The sequence below is a fragment of the Anas platyrhynchos genome, chromosome 2, assembly GCF_047663525.1.
Source record: "Anas platyrhynchos isolate ZD024472 breed Pekin duck chromosome 2, IASCAAS_PekinDuck_T2T, whole genome shotgun sequence".
Lineage (NCBI taxonomy): Eukaryota > Metazoa > Chordata > Aves > Anseriformes > Anatidae > Anas > Anas platyrhynchos.
The window spans coordinates 13,473,429-13,500,544 of record NC_092588.1 but is presented as its reverse complement, the minus strand read 5'-3'; the positions used below and the strand labels follow the sequence as shown (position 1 = coordinate 13,500,544).

The 27,116-nt window shown below is 35.6% G+C and overlaps 1 protein-coding gene across 2 annotated transcripts in view; it reads right to left on the bottom strand.

Moving 5' to 3' along the window:
• Positions 1-27,116, bottom strand: part of TAF2 (TATA-box binding protein associated factor 2) — a 56,209-nt gene that overhangs the window by 9,427 nt on the left and 19,666 nt on the right. Inside the window, exons 11-25 of one of the 2 annotated variants that reach the window (XM_038173955.2) lie at positions 26,242-26,377; positions 24,615-24,769; positions 22,499-22,613; positions 22,290-22,399; positions 21,598-21,663; positions 19,978-20,230; positions 16,730-16,870; positions 15,306-15,416; positions 13,508-13,701; positions 12,879-13,018; positions 8,706-8,775; positions 7,225-7,334; positions 4,711-4,940; positions 1,897-2,049; positions 1,367-1,472 (exon numbers count right to left, since the gene is read on the bottom strand). In XM_038173955.2, the coding sequence (XP_038029883.2) occupies positions 1,367-1,472; positions 1,897-2,049; positions 4,711-4,940; positions 7,225-7,334; positions 8,706-8,775; positions 12,879-13,018; positions 13,508-13,701; positions 15,306-15,416; positions 16,730-16,870; positions 19,978-20,230; positions 21,598-21,663; positions 22,290-22,399; positions 22,499-22,613; positions 24,615-24,769; positions 26,242-26,377 (2,090 nt within the window). The remainder of the gene's footprint in view (positions 1-1,366; positions 1,473-1,896; positions 2,050-4,710; positions 4,941-7,224; positions 7,335-8,705; positions 8,776-12,878; positions 13,019-13,507; positions 13,702-15,305; positions 15,417-16,729; positions 16,871-19,977; positions 20,231-21,597; positions 21,664-22,289; positions 22,400-22,498; positions 22,614-24,614; positions 24,770-26,241; positions 26,378-27,116) is intronic. The other variant, XM_072034356.1, reaches the window with a different exon arrangement.

Here is a 27,116-nt window from a genome sequence, read left to right as displayed (position 1 = left end):
CCATCCTGGTGGAGCTGGCTGGACAGGCACATATCTACTAAAGGCCATCTGGAATCCAGAAACCAGACCTCCCTGTGTTTTGTGTTGTCCCCATATGAACTTAATTTGTTAGCTGAGCAATGACAGCAGTTACCTTTTATTCAGAAAAAAACAAACCTTAGCGGCTAGAATATCTGCCAAGGAAGTAAAATTGAAGTTCTAGGCCCTATGGGAGTATGAACCTACAGCTTCCACATCCCTGGCCAGCACCCTAGGCACCAGGCTCAGCAGGATACTCAGAGCAGAACCACCACCAGCCCTCCTCAATGGGGCCATGAACTGCCAGGAACACTCAGGTCACAGGGAAAGCAGATGAGGTCACTTGTCAGCATAGTTAAGGACCCAGTGCTCAGACCCTAGGAAACCGATGTTCCAGATCCTGCTGTTAAGGTTTTTTGTGTTGGACATTAGGCAACCACTGGATAAAAACAGAAAAACAAGCGAGAGGGTAGAGTACCCTGAATCCAACTTCTGGGGCCAAACACTTAGCTTTTACACCCTGCAGGGACTGCAATCTGAAAATTTTAACACCTTATTTTTGGTGTGCACCCAAGATGTTGCAAAAGGTTTGTTCCACGGTCACACTACCTCAGCTTAGCTCCACCAGTACATCTGGGAACTAAAGTTAAAAACATAGTCAAAAGGTTTTCAGAAACCAAGACTAACTACGACATTTCTTTGCTGGGACAGGTAAGAAAAGAAGGTGGAAGTTCATTAATGAAGGTTTAATTAAATTGCTTATATACACGATACATAAATATTACATTAATTTAATTTATAAAGGCCTGCCTTAAGGTTTCTAAGAAACGTTATTTTTTGAGCAGTAATTTTGTCAAATATTTTATGACAAAGAAAGGTAGGAATAACAAAAAGGTTCAGAAATTAAACTGTATTTTCAGCTTTAAAGAGCCCTTCTAAGTATCTTTGAGGCTTGCAAATTTCAACTTTGCAAATTTAAACTACTGATGGTAAGCTACAAGTCATAAGATTTTTTTAACTGATGTCTTGCTTTTTTTTTTTTTTAAGATAATCCTCAAAATCATATCTTCTGCAAAATAAGTTTCACCCAAGCAGTTGAGGTTCTATTTCACTTTTTTATTTTATTAATTCCTTAGCTTTTCATTGTTATAAGCCTGACACATACTCACCTGACGTAGATATGCATGAAAACACATGTACACAATTACCTATAAATACACTGAAAGCTAAAGAATATTCTTGTGCACCCTTTACATATTTCCTTGAATTCAGCTAACATTTAACTCTTACCAACAACCAAAACAGTCAAAAAATTCCTATTATCATTTGCCAATAAATTTATTCATACCTGGTGTTGACGGTCTCTCCAACATATTCAAATGATGGTAAATAAAGGCTTGACTGTCATGAACCGTGTCCATATCAATCTCCTCCTCTTCTTGAGAGTTTGAGAACTATGATATCAGGAAAAAAAAAATAAGCAGATGCTAATAATTAATTCTTAGGAACATCACTTCATAAAATTTTCTTTTTTTTTTTTTTTTTTTTTTTGAAGTAAACTGGGGGTGAAAGGGAAAGGAAGTGATATCTACCACTGCAAAGGAATAAAAATTCAATGAAATTAAAAGGCGTCAATGTCTACCCTTCTAATTTACCGTGAAGCTGTGTGAACAAGAACATTAACTGTCAACTTCAGTTCTTGCCAGCCAATAAAGCATCTGATGGGAAATGATTTTGCCAAAGTAAGCGTAACAACTACTGTACACACATACACAACATGTCTCTTGTTTGAACACAGCTTTAAGGAAAGTCAGCAGAAGCCATTGCTGTTATTCCAAATACTCTGCATATTGTGCAAGTTGAATTTCCATTTCTTACTCTGATTCTGAGTTTGACTTTACTGTCTTCATTCTTCTCTAGTATTTGCCCTGGCTCCAATGGAGACCCGAGTGGCATATCAGCCTTCCTCTTCACCCCCTGCTGATGACCAGAAATGCTGGATGCTGTTTCCTTAATAAGATGATCATCCTCCTGAAGCAGCATTAAAAGATCAAAATTAGAAGATAGCAAGAGCCATGTTTCAGCCTAAAAGAGCCCTGATAGCTGAAAACACTTCTGAGTAAGTGGGTGATTTGAACAAAGTTTTCCCTGTAGTTCTGGCAAGAAGTATTTTCTAAAACCCTGCATGGATTTGTGCCAACCTCTCCTACAAACATGGTTTCTCTTTACTTCTATTCCTGCTCCCTCTGCATATCTAGCATTGGCATCTTTTCTGTCCCTTCTCACAATCATGGTACTGTTGGTGTGCAACAACATTTGCTGCCTCTGAATAGCCTTTCTATAAATCTGTGCCTCTCAGACTCTCCTCATTCCAAATCTCTTCAAAAACTGTGATAGCCTCTGATCTACGCATGGGATTTAGCTAAATCTTCTTTTAATTAGCTTTAAATGCCAATGCTTTCTTTGTTGAATACAAGTCAGAATGAGCGATTATAGCCTGGTATTATTTTTGATATCACAGCAATATTTATAAGAGAGTTAAACTGTTTTGTACATTACTGCTTAGATTAACAACACAAACAGGATCAGAGAAATATAAAAATAGCAGGAGAGTCTAGTAAGTTACACAAGTAGTCATTAAAACAGGAGACAGGTGTTCCAACAAGTCTAATACGCAAAATAGAGATGGAAAATTAAGTGCCCATAGCAGCAAGCATTATGAAGCACTAAAACCTAGATAAAAACCTTATCATGGTCTCTAAAGAGCACATGCTGCCCAACTGCAACTGCTCTTCCCCTATTACACAAAGGGTATTCCAACCCCACAAATTCTTGCCCTGAGCAACTGAAATTTTATAAAGTGGGTGACTCCCACCATCCCTAGCATGTTCAGCATCAAAGCAGTCTATTAGACTGATTTTAGCTCGCTTCTGCTCTCAGAACATACTGCTTTAAAGAATCTAGTTAGCCTGATGCATTCTATCACCTATTTATTCTTCTTTTAACCTCAAATATGCATTTCCCTCTTTTAATCCTTATTATTTAACCCAACACACTGCTGCTGTGAAACGCTTTTGTTTTAAGCTTTGGCTGATTGATGCAAGAGAGTGCCTTTGTTTTGTATTTCTGGTTTGTTTTTCTATGAGGAAACTCGATTCCCTGAATTTTTGGTGTGTTACAGTGAAAAAGATCACCTAAGCAAAGTAAGTCGTAGGAGAATGGAGATGAGGCCGAGGAGAAGACACAAAGGATGAAGTGTGCATCGAGGCTTATACTAATGCCATAGGCAGCGCTGCTGCTAACAGAAGCAGCCTCTTCCCCTTTCTCTAGTTTCTGTCCTGGGCCACCACAAGCATTCGTATAACTGCATGATGAACTAACTAGGAAACTGATTCAGCAGGAAATACCTGTTCATAAAATCCTATTTTTCAACCAGATCCTCCCCTGATCCAACTCATTATGTAGCAACAACTGTACTAGCACAAGGGAGAGGACAGTATAGGAAAATGAAGAGTTGAGAGGATATTTTTGATTAAGACAGACTGCTAAGGAAATTTTGGATGTCCACTGAATTGCAGCCTAAAAATCTGGCAACAAAATGTCTCCTGTTATTTAATTCTGATGTCTGTGTGTAACAAATAAGGATTTACTACATGCTCTGTGGATATGTAGGGTATCTCTACGGGTGTGACTCCACCATCATTTTCTCCCCCTACTGGTAACAGCCTGCAAGGTACTGTGATAATTTGCACTCTCGGTATCTCTGAAATAAAAGCAATTCAGAAATTATTTATGGGATTGAAATAGTAACAGTAAAAAAATCCCATTCAGAAGGGTGGAACGAGTAGTTTTCAAACATGCTAATCACATGTTCACATCCTCTTTCGGGATATACTCCTAAGCAGTTTCAGTTAAATAGTTTTTCAATCTGTTAAGAAAATAACTTATTATTTCCATATACGTTGAGCTTTTTGCCTCACAATTAACTTTACCCAGCAAAAAGACTTAGTCCTGCAGCAGTGGCAGCTATTCTGAAGAAATGTATGACTTGAATAGCTTGTCAGATCCATTTTCTAACTACACAATGGATTGCGTGTTAGGGCTGAAGCCTCAGAAGCCTGGAAGATATCAAACTGAACATGCAACTTTTCAGAAGTTGTTACAAATCCTTCAGAGCACAGTACTACGAAGTCAGATTGAAGTGTTCAGTAAAGACATTGAGTTTCAACTTTCATTTCTCAAAGTTGATTAAAGAAGTTCATCTATGCATTTTAAGATGTAATAGAATTACTGATAAAAGGTTTTGTTTGGGAAAATTGCATATCTTGCCTATAAGCAATGTTCTTCGTCTAATTAAAGAAAATTTCTTAACAGCATCAAACATTTCTGTGTAGCACTTCACGTCTCATAAAAAATACAGGAAAAATAAAGTTTTGTAAGGAATACAAATGATAAGAGTAGGAAAAAAAAAAAGAAGTCAAAAGCTTCTATGCAAAACGGTTTAAAAACAGTCAGAAGAGGTATGTGGAATGTACGTGTCAGCTTTCCCAGTGGAAGGAATAAAAGTAACAAGGTGGAAACACAGCTTAGGTAAATCATGAGCAGCTCAAACACGATACAAGATGAAACAGGTAACCAATGCAAGGCCTCCGAGCCAGCTGAATGGGATGTGTGCAGATGAGTTGTGCTTACGGTGTTCTGAAATCCTACTGACTGTCCGTGATTGTTAGTACTATTCACAGGTTCCTGATTATTTGCCACTGATTCAGGGATAATCGTTGGATTAAGCACAGCCTTCTTTTCCTTCAGATTAAGAACGAGTCCAAGCTCTGGTAACGGTAAGCACGAAGGTCTGCTGAGGCCAAAAAGTGTGAAATAGAGGTCTACTGCTCCGCATCGTAATCTCCAGTCATGTGAAGTTCCTAAAATCCCGAAGAGATTACTGTTAATACAGAGGTACAATCTTCCCTACTCCACAAAAAAGATGGTTTTAGTCAATCTGCATCCATCAAAGTATGCACATATCTGCTGTGCCTAAGACAACTTCCCTCATTACTCCAGCCTCCTTTTTATTTACTCAAACTCACCTGCTAGATCCTGCTTTAAATTAAAGCTTTAAATTATAGACTGTACAATACTAAACTGGAAAACTACGAGTTATAATAACATAAGGAAAAATAAAATGCTTTTATTTTTTAAAGTTTCTCTTTAGGTTTTAATATTGGACAAGTAAAACAGAACATTTTCTTACCAAACTGGCTTCCCACATCAGTGGATTTGGTCACAATTGCTTATTTACTTTATGTAATTCAGTAGGAGTCTTAAGTATGACTAAGATCTATAACCTCTGGAAACCACCCTGATGGACAGCACAAACCAGCGATGCATAAATGGGCTTTTTGATGTCTACTGACTACTGTGTCATGTACTTCACTGGGTACTCAAATACTTTAATTTGCATTCGAGCTGTAGATGCGTAGCACAAAAAGCACCGCTTCGTTGATTTTATTTTTCACTACAAACTCTGTATTGCTTTTGTATCTTCATACACAAATAGTCAAAGCGTGTTTGGCACCATTCACAACAGCAAGACATCTAACATCTGGTGCAACGCTGCAAATATAGCGATTCTGATGTTAACTCGGCCCAGCTCTTGACTGATTGCAAGTTTATTGGACATATTGTTCCACAGCAGGAATAGGGCTGTATCTGGTAAACAAGACACAGATGTGCCAACTGCCATGTTAATGGGGCCGTGCAAGACAGCACAAAATAAAATTTTAAGATCTGTCCCTGTAAGTACTAAGTTTCAGGGGACTAAATTGCATTTTGTCTAAGTTTAGATGTACCTACACTTACCCAGTTACAAGCTACTCTGATAAATTTCATGAACGGCTGGGAGAAAGTGATATAAGTATTAATCTGGACATCTCTAACACTAAAATACTCTCCAGAGAATGACACGTTCACAAATATTAATTTCAAATCTATCATAGCATTTTAATAAATAATGTACTAAATGCTTTTAACTGAAGTTTTTTTAAAAATATGATGAATTCTCAGTCAATATCTCTCCCCTTTTCCAGCAAAAAAGCGCAAATACAATTGGTTGCTGAATTTCTCTGCAGTCACTGCAAATTGTAAGCATTATCTATTTAATGTAGAGTAACACAAAAGAAAAAAAAATATACATCAGAGTCTATTTTCTATTATTTGATTATTTTAAATGAAAGCAACTCATGATTCTAGAATCATGCAGCTTTAAACCTGGCTACTAACTTGTCTCACATTAACAAATGTCTTTCTGGGCACCCTGGAATGCTAAGGTTATGCCTTACAGAAAATAAATTGAAACATTATGTCATCTTGATACATAGAAATTTAAGTCCTTAAAGCCCCATGAATCATAATAAGAATGTATACCCTATTTGTTACTTGCAAGAAAAAGTAATGGTTGTGAGTAACACTGCACACACTCTTCTCTCAAGAAAAAGCAAAAACAAACTCTCTGATGGGAACATCAAAATTGTTTATTTTCTGTGCTTGACACTTGGCAAATCCTGCAAAACTGAACTACTAGTAGTCTCCCAGCTTCAGCCCCTGGAGTGTTGCTGTAAACTTTCAAACACTAAAAATAATGATACACAGAAAACAGACAGCTTTCAATGACCTAAAAAACCTATATAAACGTTTACATGTAATCTGCAGAAATGTGCCAGATGTTAAAGGGTAGTTTGTTAGGACTGGATAAAACTGCTTTAGTAATGAAAAACAGGTCAATGGTAAAGATGCAAACCCTCCTCTCATTAGGATCTTTCTTAATCATACAAGGCAAATTAAGCCTTAGGTTTAAAATAATTTACTGGAGAGTTTTAGAAGTTTGTCTACACAAATGTTATCCTCTCATATTCTCAGAGTTGGATAAAAGAGGACAAAGAGAGACTGCCTAATTTAGAGCAAACTGTAAAGAAAAGCATAACATACAGTATCATTTGGGAAAATGTCTGATGTGAACATCTGGGTGAAAGAAGGATTTTATACCAAAGTGTATCAAAGCACACTACAGGAGTAAAGGAAGTAATAACAAAAAACAAGGAGTCCACTAGTACATCACTAGGCAAGTTCAGTAGATATTTGAAAGAGAACTTCAGAGACTGAATTTTCAAGTCCTAGCAATCCTACAACATAGAAAACATAAAAACCAACCTGAATTCATCAGTTTCCAAAGCTGATCTACCAAAGCTTCATTACATAAAGGGGACTCCATGTTCTTGGTAAAAGGCGGATTCTTAGTCAGCATATCCAGAATCTTATGCCTAAAAAATAAATGATTTTTTTTTATTATTAAATCCAAATGAGTAGACTAAGAATAAGAAGTCTACTCAATTTGCAATGTTCTTACAGAACTCTACTTTTCAAATACACAGTATGTACAGACACAGATTCACCACCAGTAATATAATTTAAAGATTAAAAAGTAAAGCACAATACACACTACAAATAATCAGTGTTACTAGAAATGATTTTTATCATTTCTGAACAGTTAGATACAAAACTGTAGGGTGTATTATGCTCTTTGGTTTAACAGCAATCTTTTTTGCATGCTGACTTGCTAATTACAAAGAAAGAGCTAGCCTGGCAAGTAAGCTTACAAACTGACATCAAAGAATTTTAAAATAATTTAAGATGTTTATGACTGATACAAAATGACAGGAACGAAACTAGTGACGTGCACATCCGTCTGGAAAGGAACACTGTCACCTCTTAAGTTACACTGGTGTATAAAAATTCCACACTTACCATGTTTACTTACAATATTTATGCATTGAGCTGAAAGCAGATGCATTTTTCCACTTTCTTTATTTAAACTTGGACTTGAAAACATTTTATGAATGAGAATAATTGTGTGTTCCATTGTTTATTATAAGTATTTTCTTTATATAGAAAGCTTTCTCCTTGTAGTTTTACACATCTGGGACAAGAAAATTACCTTTTCCTTTTTTCTTCTTTTCAGAAGAAGCTTACATGTAACACTTTATCCAAAATGTAAACAAACTCTTCCTTAGAGACTCAAATGAAATGATACCTCCTACCTAGTATGAAGCTACACCTCCCTTGGTGACTTCTAACTGTACCTACTTTCATTAGAAAGAAAGGCAGGAAAAAAAAAAAAAAAAGAGGACAAACTTGCAACTATGAGCTTTTTTATCCGATCGCTCACTGGTGAAAACAAAGTTGAAGCAGGCAATACTAGAAATTACACTGCACTTTCATGTGTTATCCTTTCACCCCACCTACAGTCTAACAATTGCTTTACATTCTTTGCTGGCAAAGCATCATGTGTGTTAGGTCTCAACCTTTGTCTTCAATAAATATCATAAAATCTGTTTGTGCCATATTCAACATGAGACTTGTATACATCATTTGTGATTAGGAAATGATCTCCCACTTCAGACATTTAAAGGTGCAGAACATAAAAATAACGGAGATTAAGAAGCAAGTATATTAACTCTTGACATGTGAACTGCTGAAAAATCACAACACATTTCAACTTAGGAGCAACAAGGAGAAAAACAGTTGTGTGGAAGTATTAATCAGCTAAGCATATGATCAATTCTACCAAGCCCAGGCCAAGAATGTACGTAGTAGTTAGTAAAAACAAACTGGCTCTTTATTTGCTCACTAACCTTATGTAGGGTACAGGATCATTCTGAACCATTGTGAGCAGCCACTGTAGTTCTTCATAGCTCCTATCAACTGCAAAGAATAAAATAACAAAAATGGTATAATTATTCACAAACTGGAAAGGTTGATCAAGATGAACACGGCTTCCTCAATTAGCACATGAAGAGCTTGAATGACTGCTACTGAAGAGGAATTTCGTTAATTATAGTGCAAATTCAAAACATAAGGAAGTTCACATTATTTTACTTTACACCAAAATAGAAACATGAACTTCATGCCTGAGTTGTTCAGTTACTACCAACATGACTATTAGCACATAGCTTGCCCATGAGCACTGACTACAAAAGTCACTGAGAAAATTACCTTCTTTGTTTAAGGAAGTACGCAGTATCAATACATCCAAATATCCCCCTTCAAGAATCTATATTACATTTTTCATAGGGAATTGAGAATAGACAGTTCTTTTACACAAGAATGAGTGACAGACCATTAACTATAAAACAGAAAGAGGAAGACCAGTGGTCTTGCACAAAACTGTAAGCGTACTCATCTCAGTAGTCTTCCTTATTTTTTTTTTTTTTAGTCAGTATACTTTGTAATTAAAATATATTTTGAGTCTTATCAGCACATGCTTCTGGAAAATGCTGCTTGACGCAAAGACAAAATCATCTAATTAGTTGAAAATTTAAACAGTCTGTTTTGTTGAACATAGGTTTTTGCAGCCAGATTGAAAATTAGCTCTGCACTTCCTGCAATCCAGCCACATCAGAAATGGTTACACTGGTGAGGCACTGCACCAGGCTGACATCCTCTGCCTCTAAAAGGGGTTCACTAGCTCACGTTCTGCCCCATTCAGACCACAGGTACACAGCATAGGTCAAAACGGAATGATGCCAGAGCAAATTTGTACGTGCACAGACCAGTACAATTGCAGATTTGCCTTTAAAATCTGAGAAATCTTTAAAAAGCTCTGCCTGGGACATGCTTTCAAGGTATCAGTGACTGCCTATGCTCTGTGCACAGCGCCTTTCCTGGCAGCTACCTTGCTTGAGACAGAAGGCAGAGAGAACAGCGCATAAAGAAGTTGTTTTGTATGGAAGAAAAATAACATTGTTCTGAGTTTTTGCTGTATAGTTATACATGTGTGAATAAATTAAATCATAATAGTAAGCAAGATTAAATAATTTTAACTGCTAACAAAATGGATTTTAAAATGGTTTGTGATTAGAGAATGAGCAAATTGGGAGATTAATCCTTTAGGCTGATAGTACTGGATAACAGAACCAAGAAACATCATATTTTTGTGGTTAAATAAGTTTTTTTGTTGTTTCCTAATCTTATTTGTGCTTGAAATAAAGTAATTCTTCCCTGCCATTTACCTGGTAGAGTAAAGCAGCCCTGCAGGACTTCCAAAGCTTTGCTACTAATGCTTTTAATCATCTCTTCAAATTTGTATAGCAACGTGACATTTTGGGGAACAATGACAAATTAACCCTGACCTTTAGCAGAATAGATCTTATTAGCCTGAAGAATGATGTGTAGGTCTTCATACTTCTGCTAGCCATAAAAGTGATTGTTTTTTGAAGTAAAAATCTCTTGACATTTTTTCAAATTACAAGAGATTGTATTCAGCTCTCAGTTACAACAGAGCATCTCTAAGACTAAATTCATGCAATTAGGTAATTCGGGATACTTACAAGTTTGTTCTTATCTCCTCAAATATGCAACTGCTTTGTTGTATACACGACATCTAGCAGACATATAACTACCAAAAGCTACCTTTAAAAAGTTAGTAATTCCTGTTCACTTCAAGCCAGTTTAGATCAACTGTCCAAGTCCTTATATGCTGCCTCAAGCATTTTAGAGTTAGAGTGTCTCAAAAAAAGCCTACTATTAGCAGCAAAGAAAACAACTTATTCTGTTCCACAGTGAAATGATTTCTTTTTAAGTAACTTAAAAAAAGGCAGCACTATTCCTGCCCTGAGAGTTGATAGAAAAACATGGGAGTTCCACACTGCCCCAGAAAACACAGACTTTCCTTTTTATGGAAATAACAAAAAGCAGTCAAGCTTCCTTTACAAGAACTGTTAAAAAGCCAGCATTGGCACAAGCAACAGGCATTTGATAGCTGCTGTTTTACATCCAATATGAACTGGAAACCAGGTAACAAGGAGAATCAGACCTCTTGGCAACAGATGACCAATCATTTCTTCTTCCAAAGCCAGAGACTTAGGGCCCTGCAAGACAAGCACTTCTGACTTCTATATGGTTAGCTGAAGTTAGCACACTGAGCTTTCAGATTTACCCCTACACCATAAGCCACCAGCTTTACAGCAGGAACAAGAGCTAGTGTGTTAAGTGCTTGAAGGCTGTATTTGAGAAGTGACACGGATGGCTAAATAACATGGGAGGCTGCGTTGTGAGTTGTGTTGACTTTACAGCAGATACATATTTGTGTCTGATACCCCCTTGTCAGAGAAAAAGCTGTTGGCAAGGCAGCTGGGTACAGTAATACTCTAACCCATCATTTCCAGCCCTGACAGTAAGCTCAATCATTAATATATATGGAGTTCAATCACTGATTTCTTCAAGTAATTTTCTTCTACTTTTTACCACTCAAGTTTTCCCCTCCTGTATCTATAGAGCATTTTGAGCAACATACCCTACCTTGTTTACACAGCAACTCATCTGAGGAGGTCTTTTTTAAAGATGTAACATACTACTTTGCAATACTAACACTTTCTTACCCAAGTCAATCATTAGATGTAAGCAACACCCATAAAAGGTCAAGAATTTAATGAGAAAATATTATTTCCATCAGTTTGTCTTTCCAAAGGGTGGGATGAATTATTGAGATTATCCTAAAGGAAGCTGGCTGATGAGTAAGCTTTCCATTCTCCAGCAAATCTTTCCACTAACACTCTATGAAGGGAGGAAAACAAAGTAAGCACCAGAACAGAAAGAGATATGCCCAGTATCAGCAGAGTTATGAATTCTAGCTGGGTAATCACTCACACGGTTACAAAACAGTATATTTGCAGTGGGTTATGGATCCAGAATGCCTGCTGAATTACAAGAAAGAGGACTGAGCCCGAGGGTGACGCCTTGAAGTTACCACTTGTTTTGGTTTCAGTGTGCAAGGATAGGTCTGAATTCTCTCAGATACACTCAATGAAATTGAATTAAAACCCTCCATTATGCACCTAGTTTGAGATGTCTTTGGACACAAATGACAGCAGAAAGATACAAGCAATAAGCTTCTTATAAAAAGTGGAAACAACAACTCATGCAGAAAGGCAAGAGAAAAGCTACTGCCCTGAAAATGAAAACATGAAATTTGACGAGGAATAATTAGAAATCTAGAATCACCAAGCTTCTCACAGAGAAACAATTAAAGGACGCAACTCCTTTGATAGGAATAACCCTTCAAACACAAGAAGTGTCACAAATCTGTTGAACAGAGACTCATTCAAGTAAAGGAACAGATTAGCTAGGAATATATTAATTTTGTAAATGCAAATCATTAATTTCCAATTCTCCCTAGAAAAACTGTCAGGATTGAATTTCAAATTTAAATATCATTTAAGAAAGCCACCCTGTATTTTTTTTTCAAGGAACTGCAGCAGTCAGCTAAGATAAAGAAAATGTTAAGAAACAGAAATCTCACAAACACAGGCTGTGTATAAGGAATGGCAAAGCAGAATCAACCAATAATCGCTAAAATAAACTAGGTCTGCAAAACTGATAGCTATAAGATGCATGAAAAAAAGGCAAAAAAAAAAGTGATTAGTAAGAAGGCAAATCAAAACCAAGAGCTTTGACTAGCCATTACGGCTGAACTCACTGAATAGAAATCACTGAAAATGAGGTGTTTAAAGAAATCACCAGCACCCCTTATCACTACTCATCTTGCTGTCTACTCGTTCTTTCAAAACTCCAGATGTCTGATTCAGTTTTACAGAACAACTAAGAAACAACGCTCACCACACCTTCATAAAACTTGCATTCTCTAGGACAAAACATTAATAGCAATCACAGCTTCTCTTATCAATACATTTGTCACCACACAAGCTCTTCTGGTAGACAATGCTTCAACATAATATTAACGAGGTAATTATTTTACTTTTCTACTATATCACAAGTGTTACAAAGGGTCAAAATAGATGAAAAAGTACCTTTTGTGTAGTCAACAACAGCCTCCAATGCTGCTATTCGGACATCTACGAAGTGCCCATACTCTGCATATGACTTGAAGAGCGCAGGATCGCTTGGGACGTGACCATTTTTCTGAAGCACTCGAATAGCTTTTAAGCAGCTAGATGGGGTAAAAAGAAATTTATATGAGGCTTCCAAAATGCCAGGCACAAAGGACACAGTTATCTCCTTCAGAATCAAGTAGTCTTGTCATTTTTCTAGAATAAAATTAACCTAATTACCATGTTACAATTATTTTCATAGTATTAACACGTAGCACTCATTGATTCTGAATTAGGCAGAACACTGAAACGATTCTCTGCTGTGCCAAATTCAGTTTGATTTAAGTAGAACTGCGCTTATTTTCACAGAAAACAATTTAGATTAGTGTTGTGTACTCTACAGAAATTGTTATGCTACCTTTTGTCAACCTTTCATAAACTGAACAATTAAGACAAACTCGCACTACCAGCTTTTGGAAATTAGAAGGAATTTGCCATATAAGATTAAATGAGGTACGCTAAAATCTCAGTAACTACAGAACTATAAACGCAAAAATAGTATTCACGTGTCTTCTCTTTTTGTACATACAACAATTACTAAATCACACCTGACTGTAATGGTATGCCTGTAGCTGGGAAGAAGCTTCTCCATGTTTAGGAAACGTGTAATTTCCTCAAGAATAAGTCGAACGTCGGGATTTAAGTTATCCAGTGTTCGGACTTCATTGTTCACGCTGACTGCAGGAGTCACAGAGTTGGCCAGGGCATCAATCAGTTCAGCACGGTAGTAGTTGTCTGAAAACTAGATAAGAACAGCATTTAAACACAAGCAATGTAACAATATATATTGTTATACAGCAAGTAATGTTGAAGCACTGTTATACAACAAGATGTTAAAATGGAAACCATAAAACAAACTGTAAGAAAGCAAAACAGTTGAATAAATGTGTTTTGAATATAGATTTGAGAGCGCTTGAGCAAGCAGATATTCTATCAGCCATTAATTTTCACTCTGAAATAAGAGCATATCAATAGTAATACACTGGTTTCTAAAAAATAAAATAAAAATAAAATATCAGGTACTGAAAATTTTCCAGATTTGTAAAATAAAAGCCATTATTTCCTAGTGTGAGCTCTAAAATTACATGTCCCTTTTTATACTCCGTTGCAAGGTTACCAAGGTTAATGGGTGCTTTACTCCTCTGAAAAATCAGAGGTTTCATCTAGATAGCCATTTCAAGTGCTTCTCAGGTAAACTAATGCCTCTCCGCTATTTAGTAAGGAAAATCTCGCTTCTTTATTTGCTCCTTTTTTCTAGGCACACAGTTTCACCCCTTCCCTTGTGCTAACTGTAGCACTTTTTGGTCATGTCAAATTACTACATAGCAAAAAGTATAGAAATACAACTATAAAAGCAGAAAAAAAGTACTGGGTGGCATGTTAGTTAACCTAAACAAACCCAAGGAGTGCTAGACCTTGCAGAAGGTATCAAACACATGTTCGCAAGCAACATGTGCAAAAGCAAAGCGGGATCTCTCCTTCAGTGGTGGAGAGATGTCAGTACAACTCAGCACATCCTGTGAAAACTGGTGTGTACGTTATCTCTTTACCACTTCACATTCCATCATCCCCTTATTTTAGTACTTTTCAACAAGTGTCTTGTTAGTGTTTCTACATACTAGAAAATGAGATTTAGGAGAACTCAGATTTGTTCCACTGAACTTTGAGTACTTAATTTGGAGGATTATGTTAGGATCCTAGCAGATGTGGACTTCTTCTAAAGCTGGGGAAGTGGAATCTTGTATCATCTCAGAATATTAGAGGTCCCATAACCACCCTTCAGAGGTGCTCCGTGTTGGAAGGAACTTCAGGTGCCATTTCCAACTCAAGTGCTTCAGTTTACTGATGAAAAACGTTACATTTGGTTTCAGCTGTAATCTGACTACAGGAATACCATTCAGTTCTGTAAGCCAGAGCTGTTATTCAGAACCCAGAGTCTCATATATCATAAAAACCAAGATAATTTCCTTGCTCTTTCAGACAATCTTCTCAAAGTGGAAACAAGTGCTTAACTTTGCATGCTACATTTATTCAGAAAGTGTTAACCTTCATGCACATTCTCTCAAAAATAGATCTGTGTGTGCAAATGAAGACAGGCAGGTCCTTAAGTTAAGTCAACAAGCACAGTGCTTCCTCCAAGAAAAACATCCAAGAAATGTCACTACAAATGTCAGCTAGAGAATCTTCTGTAACATTTACTGTTTAGTTTAGCAGATCAGCTTTTATCAACTCTTCTTGCTAGGTATTTACATTAGTGGCATAATACATCACATAGTATATTAACTTTAAGACTTTTTTCAACAAAAAAAGAGAGATTAAAGAGATTAAAATAAACACATTCTTTACCTTATTCTTTCTGTTATCGTTATACTTGATCAAATCCAAAATAAACATCAAAACCTCCTTAGGACAGAGGTTGTGAACATCTCTCAGAAGGGCCATGGCAACAGGCATAGTCTGTGTAATAAAATTAACATCATTCTTATGTTAATGAAATGACAGTCATGCCCTGAAAAGAACTACACCCTTAAAATAAGCAATTACTTTTGCAATACCAAATCTCTAAAAAGTTTTATTTTAATGTGTTTTGAAAAAGTTATAACATGCTGCACAGTCTTCAGATCAAAATCAATGCAATTATTGCTTGATAATTAGTTATAGCAGACAGACAAAGCTGTATATGGAAGAAATGACTCAATTCACGGCACTGTCTAAAAGGTAAGAATTGGAAAACAGTGAAGGAGAGAAAATGACAGTGGAATTCATTCTGAGTCTGACACCTCACTTGAGTGTTTACATGTGAACCTGATGTCTAAGCTTCCATTACCATCAAGAGGTGTACACCCAAAACAGTCAGTGGAATCTAAAGAATTATTAGCCAGATAGATATTAGTCTCACTAGCTCATTCTAAAAGAAATATCTAAGTAGGTCTCTAGGCACCCTTGAACTATAAATTTTGGACATGGGATTAGATGTCTTCGGGAGAAAAGCCTCAGATTTAGTGGGAAAGAATGAAGAATGAGAGAAGGAGCAGAACAACACAGAAGGCAGCCCAAGCACAAACATGGTGGGGAGGAAGATGAAACAGTTTTGGACAGAGAAATAAAATTTAGGTTGTCTCCATAATCAGAAATATGAGGTCTGTAACTCAATCATCCAATAATTACAAAGTAAACCTCGAGAGAACACCACTGTCATTTATTTTAACTGCTACTCACTGTACAGCTAACAACTACAGGTCCCAGTAAAAAAAAAAAAAAAAGCAAACTAGCAAACTGCAGCAACACTTGATGTTGACAACTAATGGAAAGGAGAGGGCAAGAAGGATTATGTAGAGCCTTCAGCTAAAAGGCCAACTAATTTAAGATAAGCTTTATGAGATTTTATCTGTAGTATGAAATAAATGCCAACAATGAACACAGTTGATCAATTCACCTAAAAATGATTAGCTTTGTTATTGTGCAATAAATTGTATGCAAGAACGAGCTCACAAATACATACAACTAATTATTATATGTACTCCACTCTCCTGAAGGAATTGCTAATTTAACTTCAGCTACTCAGAAAAAAAATTGCTAAGTTTTGTTAAGTGTTTTTTGACAAAGATGAAAGGAACAGATACCAAATAAGAAAGAACTAGTTATTTGGGGTTTGTAATGACTGGGTAAAATGGGACTGTGCTATTCACATTCTTACAGTTGTCATCTGTAGGAACATTTCTGTATTTTGACATTTAATTTAAAAAGTTCATCGGAAAAATAAATTTTACCTTTTGCAGGAAGTAGCTTTGAAAGTTCATGAAGTTGTTGGTCTTCACAATGTTTGGACAAGTCTTGCAGCAAAACATTCGGGTAAAGAGTGACTTCATGGCTGGTGGTCCTGTCCATGTACTTACCATGGAATTTGCAATCTATATAATTAGGAGAAAAGGCAAGTCACATTAACATCACCACTGTAAGTTCAGGTTGGCTGTAAAGAAATGCAAATTTCCCATAATAAAAAAGAACAATTGCCAAAAATATACTGCCCTTCAAATGTGTACCTATTTTCAACAACGTAATACATTATCTAAGTTTTCCCTGCCATCCCCAATACATCTTGTCTACATTAAAGGTAAGTTTTTGTAAAATTGTTTCACTTGGAAGATGTCAGCAACTAATTACCTTTCCATGATAAGCTTCTGTTCTTAATTATTTTCTCTTTTATATTTTAGGCAAATACTCTGTTTTTATTAAGCCAAGTTTTCTGACTCTACAGAAGCCAGTGATGGAAGAAGATTTTACAATACCAACTTCCCAAATTTACCCTGCCAGTAACCTCAGCCTAGACTTTACCTAGGTCTCAGCCACCCTAAGCCTAAAAGACCACCCCTAAAGGGAAAGGCAAGTCAGCCATCTCTCAGCTTTAATCTTCATAGAACGAAGAATAGAATATTCTTCAAATAACCTTAATTCACGGCAAGACTGCAGGGTGACAAATCTATTGCTGTGATCTGTTTTGGTGTAAGGAAGCAAGGTTCTACAAGGACAAAACTGTCTTTCTGCCTTTCCAGCACCCTGGGGATTCTATATATTTGTTGTATGGAACAATGCAAGCGTGCAGAGAAGAATATCTGAGTCTGAGTGCTTTTTAACAAATGGGGCCAACACACACTAAAATTTAGAATTTTCCAGTGTTACAGACCTTCCACAAACTGAGGAAAATACCATTTTCACACGAATGAAAATGAATGTGATTATCTCCTTTTAAATTAGTTTACCTTATTCCAAAGACTATTACATATGCAGTAAGAGAAAGAAAAGCTAGAGGCTACCTAAAGATGGGCAGCAATTAATTTCACCTTCTCTTTTATGTAAGATGTGGGCTTCGTTATTGAAAGACATTTTCCTTTTAAGTCAGCCTTCAAAGGAAAGTTAAAGGGAAAAAATAGTGCAGTCAGACTAGACTTGTAGTAACAGAAGTCTTTTAACTACAGATGCAGGTATAGCTTCTTGTGTAATATACATAACAAATTTTCCTACAGAGGAAGTTTAATTCTAAAGGCTACTCAGAAACCATGAAGAACAACTTGGAATTGAAAATGTGAAATTTATGTAGCAGGAAGCCTGTCTTGCATTAATATTGCTTAAAAAGGTATACTCCATTGCTGCATCTATCAATTCAATATATCATAAAAATTAGCAACTTATTTGACCTAAAATATAACTATAACGCACAGCTATAAAACTCCTCATTGTTTTGAGTTTTTTTTTTCCCATTTGTTTTTTAAATCTTACAGAACATCACTGGCACTGCAGTAGACCCAAACCTATAGACTGAAAATCAGCCTGTATGCTCCCAGGACTTAAGATATTAACTTTATTATTTTCTCCTTTCTCTGCAAGGTCATTTGCCATGAACTTCTCAGTGGTCTATGCGTGTATTTGCACATGCACACATGCATCTATACATCAATGAGGATTTACTATTTTACATGGACACTTGACAGAAGTGCTGTTTTACAAGTAGTACATTAGAAAATGAGATCATAAAACTGAATTTATTACACTATCACTTTTTCTGTATCCATGGTAGCACACCAAGAACGTTTCACCTAAATAACCACTATCCAGCCAGAAGTCGCAAATTAACACAAAATAACCCTCCCACTAACAAAACATGGAGGACTTGACTTTTTCCAATAAAGACTACAAATCTTGAATATTTACAAGCTGTGAAAATTAAACTGAGTTAATAGGAAGTGATTCTTACTAACAGCCTAACGTTGGAACCACTAATAGAATATTTTACACTTTTCTCCTACTTAGCATGGGTAAACATATCTACAACCATGTCCTTCCATGCCCCTTCACATTGATTTAATAACACAACTGTAGTTTTCACATAGATTTAGGATTATTTTCTGAGTCAACCATCTTATCTCTAGATTCCATTTTTTGCATACAATTTCATAAAAATACAACTGAAAAAACTAGCTATGATTATCTGTAGCCCAACTGCCTGTGAATTCAAAGAAAGAAAACATTTCAGCATTGTTAACAACTGCTCTTTTATTATTGACCGGTGGAAGGCACCTAAACTTTTAATTATTCCAAATAATTTAATTATGACATATTTTAAGTCAGGTAGCAGCAGTATTGCTCCTAGTACATACACTGACAGCACTATTTATCAGTGTTTCGTAATATTAAAATACACCATCACAAGCATTTCTTGGATTTTGATTTTTAAAATATTAAAATATTCCCAAATTAAAATTTTAAAATATTCCCAAAGGGTTTATTTCTGAATTCTGAACAGGTACTGAATTACTCTTAACAGGTACCCAGCAGAGAGGAAGCTATATACCAATAATTCAACCTCTACAAAGTGTCAGTAGCATGCCTTTATGCAAAGCATGTTAGTAACATGCCTTTTCAAAATTTCTTACTCTTTTGTGTTTCCAAGTGTTTTACAGGGATCTCTAGGTTTAATTCTTAATACTAATTTTGTGTCTAAACAAGAAATATCTTCCTTTTTTAATGGCAACGACCTGGCTTTATGAATATTTAATTGCAGACCAACACTGTTTACTTTGTGCCCCTATTCAACTTGAAACAATATACAGCAGTAATCTGAATTCGCATTAGACAGATAGATGAATTTTGAAACTTCAAATTTCTCAGAGAAGCCAAGGAACTTCCCAGTAAAATAAAAAAAAAAGTGAATTTTGGCTCAGAAAAAAAATGAACAAAAGTCTTTTATTTCTGCCACTTAATGAAATCTGGAAAAATCCCTTGTGGTTTTCATGTCTGACATCTCAATTTTGACAATTATGAAAGCCTTCTGCAGTCTCCATTTACAGACTAAAATAATACAGCTTTCCTTTCAAATCAGTCAAGTTAAAAATACTTGGCAAACCCTTTTAAGAGGCTAAATATCAAGCCAATTTAAGAACTGTGGTGAGTTTTGACCCATTTTCAAATGTTTACAATGTCTAGCACATTTCTTTCCTTATTCCCATCCACACAACCTCACCTTTGCAAGGCAGAAGCAGGCCAGCATTCTCACTCGGTAGAAGCACTGTTCCTGTTCTAGTATATCAGTGAGTGCAAGCCGTGATGCTGGCGTGGGGAACTTTTCCAATGCCAGAATGGCTTCTTCTTGTGCAACCACGTCTCGCTCATATCGAAGCTGATACTGCCACATGAAATCAGACTGTTCAAATTCTACCTTCCTCAGTACTGACATATCAGGGTCTATTCTTATCCAGAGCAAAGGGGAATCAGCACTAAGACAGATATGAGAAACATTAATAGTTTACAGCATTTCAAGACTCCAGAAATCAAAAAGATGTTCTGACTTGTTATGAGTTATGTTTGAATTATTTAGAGTCCAAGAACCATACATGAATTAAAGTTAGAAGCGACTTTTGAAAGTCACCTGATCCAGTCTCCCACTCCTAGGATGGCAACTCTACAGCCCTCCAGGGCAATCTGTCCAAAACTTAAATATGTCAGTAAATGCAGTAGTTTCACTATTTTTAAACAACAGTGTGAGTTCATAGTAAACTATTGTATAATCTCAGTATACTTAAATCTTCTTCCTCAGGTACTGTCGCGGCTGAGCAGCACACTTTATCACCTTCTACACTTGAAGACTCCCAGAAAAAAAAAAATCAAAGAAAATCCCATGGTAACCACCTAAAGCTTTGCGTAAAGCTTTCATCAACAGGTATGAAAGTACTTTACAAACACAAACATGCTATTGTGTTGAAAGCTGACACGGGTAATCATGCAATTGCAGAGAACTGCCAGGACAAACAATCATAAAAGCAAAAGTATCATCAAGCAGGGTTAAAGTTTTAGTCCCAAAGAAGAATTTTCTTGTATTCTTTGTATTCAGTTGTATTCTACACAAGGAAGTGTTTTATACTTAGTATTCAGACAGCACCATTACAGTACAAGTCATTCATGGGAACAGGAAGCACAAATAGGAGCTAGATGCTAAATGCTCCTAAAAACAATCTAAAAATCATTTATTCATGTCTGTTAATTGAGAAACTATAACAGTGACTTGCTCAATGAGTATATTCCCTCTATAAAATTATTTCTGGGCATTTTTAGATAAGGTTTTATTTACTAGTAATCTCCAACACTTTAAAGGAGATGAGCAAACTATCCTTCTACAATGAGACACCGCTTAGTTTTCAAGAAAAGATAATTTACTTTCATCAGCAAGCAAACAAAGTACCAACACCTACAAACACCTTCCTGAGGGAAACATGAGCTCCAGCTCAAGGAGGGTAAAATGCATATTTACTCTGTGCAAGAGTTTGCTTCCATAGAGCTAAAGAGTTCCTCTGAAATCAATGTCCTGTCTACCCCAAATATATTCTTTTTGATATGAAGCATTTCAGCATTCATTTGTAATCTAAAAAGATTCTTTTAAAATTAACCACAGAGCATTGAGATAAATAAGTTACTGAAATAAGTTAAATGGTCTTCAAGGTTCAACAAAAAACGCTGACTTTTGTCTTGAAATCTACCAGTCATATAATGAAGTCCAACTTTACTGTCAAATTCTTCAAACAACATGCTTCAGATAAGGGTGATATGGCTCAGTGTCACACTGAGAAACTTCAGCTATCTAACTTACTCCATAGCAGAAAGGTCCATGTCTACCTCCTCTCCATTCATCAGTGGAATCTTTTTTTTCTTATTTCTATATAGAAAAGAGAAAATAGTAAATAAAATTAGTATTTAGAGATTACCATACTAACTAAGATATGCTTAAAAATGGAGATTAAGTTTGCTAGAGTACTGTGTATTTTACCACACCAAAAAAAAAATTCTCAACAGGAAAAAAAAAAGTTAAGCTGTACATTAGTTCTGTTCAGAAAATAATCCACTGGGGACTCTAACAGAAAAGGAAAACTATGTATGTGCTTTATCCATATATCCTCACTTGATACTTCTCTTGAGAGAAGAGATACTTCTCTTCCCTGTATGTGTCTACCCCTTGGAGAGAAATCCCATTCGAGGGCTTTTTGAAAAATTTGATGAAGCAAAGGGCTTCACTGAACTTGTTCTCCTTTACAAACAAGTTCTCTATAAAACTTTTTACAAAATTTAAGACCTTTATTCGGAACTGCATATAAAATGTAAGGTTTCTTGCTGTTCACAAAAAGCAGTAAATTCTATTCTCTCCCCTTACATCACAGGTAAATCTTATTCAGTAAAATCAACAAAATGTAGTTATAAAATTTAAAAAGCAACTATTTATTATCAATGCCCTACATATTTTCATGTATCCACAGTAAAAATGTTTACAGTTTATGTATTTCTTACCTTCTGCTTTTAGAATGGCAAGGTATATCATGCTTAAGACTATTTTCTTCAATCTGCAATGTATGGTTAAATGATCCATCAAGTTCTTGCACTGTTACTTTAAGAGGACCCTTAAAGTTCAAAAGATTGTTATTAATGTTAAAAATAATGTTTATTAATGTTCACATCACACTTAGATGTATAGGTAAAATATGGAAAATTGACCTCACCACATATTTCTGAGTCCCAGGAGATGTGTAGTCTTGTTTTATTTCCAATTCCAAAACATTCCGTTTTCTATTAAATGCAAAGCTGCCGTAAAATTTGACCACTCCACTCTGATCTCTAAAAAGCAGTATAGGAATTCTGCGGCACAATGCAGTAGCTATAAACAAACATAACTCCCAAGGTTTTCATTTACTTTTTACACTTACTTTATGCTTTTTTAACTCTAAAATCTCCTATCCCAAGAAAACAGGAAATGGAAACATGGTCCTTCATAAGCATTTCCATTTTTTTTCTTTAAACGGTTCTTTAATGTACATTCATGTACACACAGGGAAAAAAAAAAAAAAAGCACAGTGAAAATTATCCAGGAAGAAAAAATTCATCATGAAAAACTACACTGGACCTCCCCCCATTCCAATGTCCCTGAGGTGCTCTCAGAGAAAGTTACTGAGTAAATGTTTAGTAATTTCAATATGACTTCTTTTAATCAGTTAAACCAAATTAAGAGGAAAACGTAGCGATCTTCTGTTTTCTACCTGTGTTGCACTTAATTATTTTATTGCAGTTTTTCAAAAATGGGTCATTGCACGTGTTGTTCAGATGTATACAGAATAGGTCACATATATATGAAGCTACACAATGTGACCAATAAAAAATAGTTTTCTCACTCCAAATTTTATTACAGGCAATAATTTCAGGTAAACTGTTCCTTGAATAGCTTCACCATTCATTATTATTTTGACAGCCATTACTACAGTTTTTTTATAATAAAACTACAACACTAGGAAGAAGTGTTTTAGGCTAGGGCATGCTCCCAACAAGTGCCTGATGACATATGGCAAAAGCAAGGAAAGAAACCTGTTCTGTTTCAAGCAGGTTTCCTATCACATATTAACTTTTCTTCCCAAATACATGCATTTGGCTAAATAGATAGCTCAGACAGACTGGTTCTGTTCATGGTGGTTGCCTTCATAAAGGTCAATGACATTGCCATTGGGTAAAACTTAAGGCATTTTAGTGGTTTCCTTGCCAGAAAGTTGGAACTCAGCAACAACACAGCAAGCAGTAAGCAGAGCTAAGACAGTGATTACTTAGCAGTAGTAAGATATCCTCCCAAACAATGCAAACAGCAGCTGAGGGCTTACAAGGTGGTAATCTAAGACTCACCCAACTCAGATAGTAATGGTCAAATTTAGACATTGGTAGAGCGTGAATATATACAGATAAAACACCTATTTTCTGCAAGTGCTTTGCACAGTTAAGTATGGAAGCTAGCATAATGGATATTCATACTGTACGTACACTTATATAATACTAACTTCTCCTATTATTCTATAAAAATCATACACTGATTTTTTAGTTAGATAGATTCATGAATGTGATGCATGGCAAAAGTCAATTCAAACACTCTAAATATAAATATCTATTTTTGCTTTCTGTTATAAGTCAGGTATGGCTTTGCTACAGTCCTGTATTGTTTTAACCTGCAGTCAGTTTAATTAAAACTACCAATTAAACCTGTTAAATGAAGCAAATTTAAGTTTACCTTCAGATCAATCCAAAATAAGAAACCCTATTTCTTGATTAACATCACTGCAATTTGAAACACTCAAATTTTTATCTGAGTTAGACCTGCAGGTCTAACACTAACACAAGCTACCAAGCTGTTAAATACTAGTTTATTTTAAACCATCAATCCGTGCTTTAGGTTACGCATTCCATGGTGATTTACTGGAAATCACATCTAAAAATGCACCAGACTATAGCATTTTCCATGTCAGACTTCAGCATATTTCTATGGGCAGTGTCCTCTGGAATTCCTTTAGTGTAATTTGGCCTTGAATTCCACCAGAGTTTTTGTGCTTCCTTCAAAATAAAACTTAAAATTGCAGCAATTCCTTTCTGGTAAAGAACACCCAAAAGAGCTAGCAAACTCTAAATGACTATAAAAGGACAATGAACCTGTGACTCAGATCTATTTCTAATTCAAAGAATAATGTACTTAAATGTTTAAAGCAAAGACATGAAGTATCTTTCTTCACATTCCTTTTGTAGTGCCAATTAAAAACCAAATTCATTCTCCATATTAACAATCCAAACCAAGAATAAAAAGGATACACCCACTGCTTTATTAAAGGTTGGATGTCTTTGCCAGAGACATTTGAGATAGATTTCAAAAACCCAGATGTGGAAACCAACATCTGACTCCACATGTGTGACTGGAACTTCTGAGATGAAGCAGTGCTGGCCAGACTCAACAACTTGTTGAAAACCTAAAATGATAAAAAGTTATTACTTTCATTAAGCTCTTCAACATACAAAATAAGCCTTTCTTTCCTGATTAGTTGCAACTGAATTGTAACTAAAGGCCAATAAAACTCATTCCTTGGTAAGTGACTTCAAAAAAAGTTTTTCAAAATAAAAATATTTCAGAAAATTATTTGCTTGTCCATATCAGAAACTGTGATTTGCAGACATGAATGCATCTTTACTTGAGGCAAACTATCCATGATGCTGAGAGAAGAGATGAACCCCCAGCTTTGTAACATAAAAGCTGTTTTAACAAAAATAAACTAAAAATGTCATCTTTGCTCATAATCACTGCAGGTACAACTTAGGCAGCTTTTTCACAAATAGAAATGAACACAAAGTGTACCAAAACAATTTTTGGCAGCCATTTTCTAGTTCTAACCATCTCTAATGAACTACACTTCAAAAACCAGTCAATTTATGAAGTTAATTACTGCAAGCACATGTGACCTTCGTTTACCAAATTAGCAAGGTACTTTTAAATCACTTCTTTTTACCTGAGCTTTCTCAAATAACCAACTTCTTAGGAGTTACAAGCATACCTTTTTTTTTCTTTGATAACTTAAGCCAACACTTCACACACATCCTTACCATAGTCTTACACAATGTCCATTATAAGTCCATAAGCTTTAAATAATTATCTATAGCAAAACAGATCACTAAATAAATCTGCTTTTTAGAAACAGAAGTTACGAGGTTCTCTGTTAAACTTTCTAGTATCCCTTACCTCAAAAAAAAAAGTAAAGAATAATTAAAATTTATCCAAGGAAAGGTTTAAATCTGCTGTATTTTCAACCTGATAACAGCTGATTATAAGAAGTTTTAGCACATCCACATACTTGTTATCTTTAAAAAAACAGGAATCTGATGCTGAAAGGAAGAAGTATCACGTAGTATCTAGTTTGGTGCTTCTTTATAGCACCCTATCTTTTTAAGGCATGTCACAAAACATTTAAAGAAACTACAATTCTGCAGAAGTTTAATATTTCAAAATAAAATGACAATCTTCAATTCAACTGTTTCTTCTAATACGAAGATCTATGCTCCCTCTAGCACTGAAAATGTTATGCAGTGGAAAGAACAGAAGCAAGATTCTCTTTACTTTCATCATTAATATCTGACTACATTAGCTTATGGTGACACTGGTTACAGTAGCAAAACTGCTAGTTAAACAGGTTCTCAGTGTTAATAACCAGTCATTTACCCAGAGCAATGAAATACCCTAATATTACTAGTTATGATTAGGAATAATAGCTTACCTTATCCTAACACAATGATCAACATTTTATGTTAGTTCCCTGCTGCTTAAATTACTACTTAAAATATAAATGGAATCCTATGAAAAGCTGATTTGCTTTCTTAACTCCATTTTATGAATAGAAATTGCAAATGAAGACAAGTTATCTATACTCTTCATAAACATTTAATTACCTACCTGTAACATGAACTCCATGCTGATCCTGTTCTCAATCAGTCTCATAACAAGATGTGCTTTACACTGGAACATAGTGTAATACTCCCAGGAGAGTGTATGAGGGTGCTTGATAGAAAAGTGTAAATGTGACGCAGGGCTGAAAAATAAAAAACAACTTTGTTTTGCATTTTATGGAATGAAAACTAAAATATAACTTAACAACTAAGATTACAGGCACACCAACGTTAAGATCTCTTCTACTGCTTTAAAGACGTAAATTATGACACTTGAAATGACTGCACAAGAAAGGTTACTGGGGTGCATGTAGCTGGAATACAGCAAGTACTGTATAGAGAATAATGACAGGTAATACATGCTACACAGTAACTTCTCAAAATACTGGTAGCACTGAAAAACAGAGCAGGGAATCTATGACTTGACTTTGGAAATTACTCAAATTGCATTCTCCCTGCTCCACTTCCACTTTCAAGTGCTTGTACATAGTTAATATTTTACATTTAAGCAAATAACTTTTGCAATTAAATACAGTAGGAGTTTTAAGATTCAAAAAAGATTTTCATGATCAATTGCTCTGAGTCATCACATTTAATTTTAGATAGCAACTTTATACTTTCAATAGTTTGGCAAATAGATGCCTTCTAAATTAGCTATCATACCAAGGCAGACTATGCAGAGCATCATGCTACCACTGCCACACTATTTCTATAACTTCCTGTGGTGCTCCTTCATATATACCCTTTGTGTCTATAAGCAAAATAGTTAAAACAGTCTAATTTCATTCCATATCAGAAGACAGCCACTGACACCCTGAAACTTTTCAAAGCAGGACTGATTTCTGGATACCCTTAGTGGCTGTACAGCAGTAAAGCACCAAA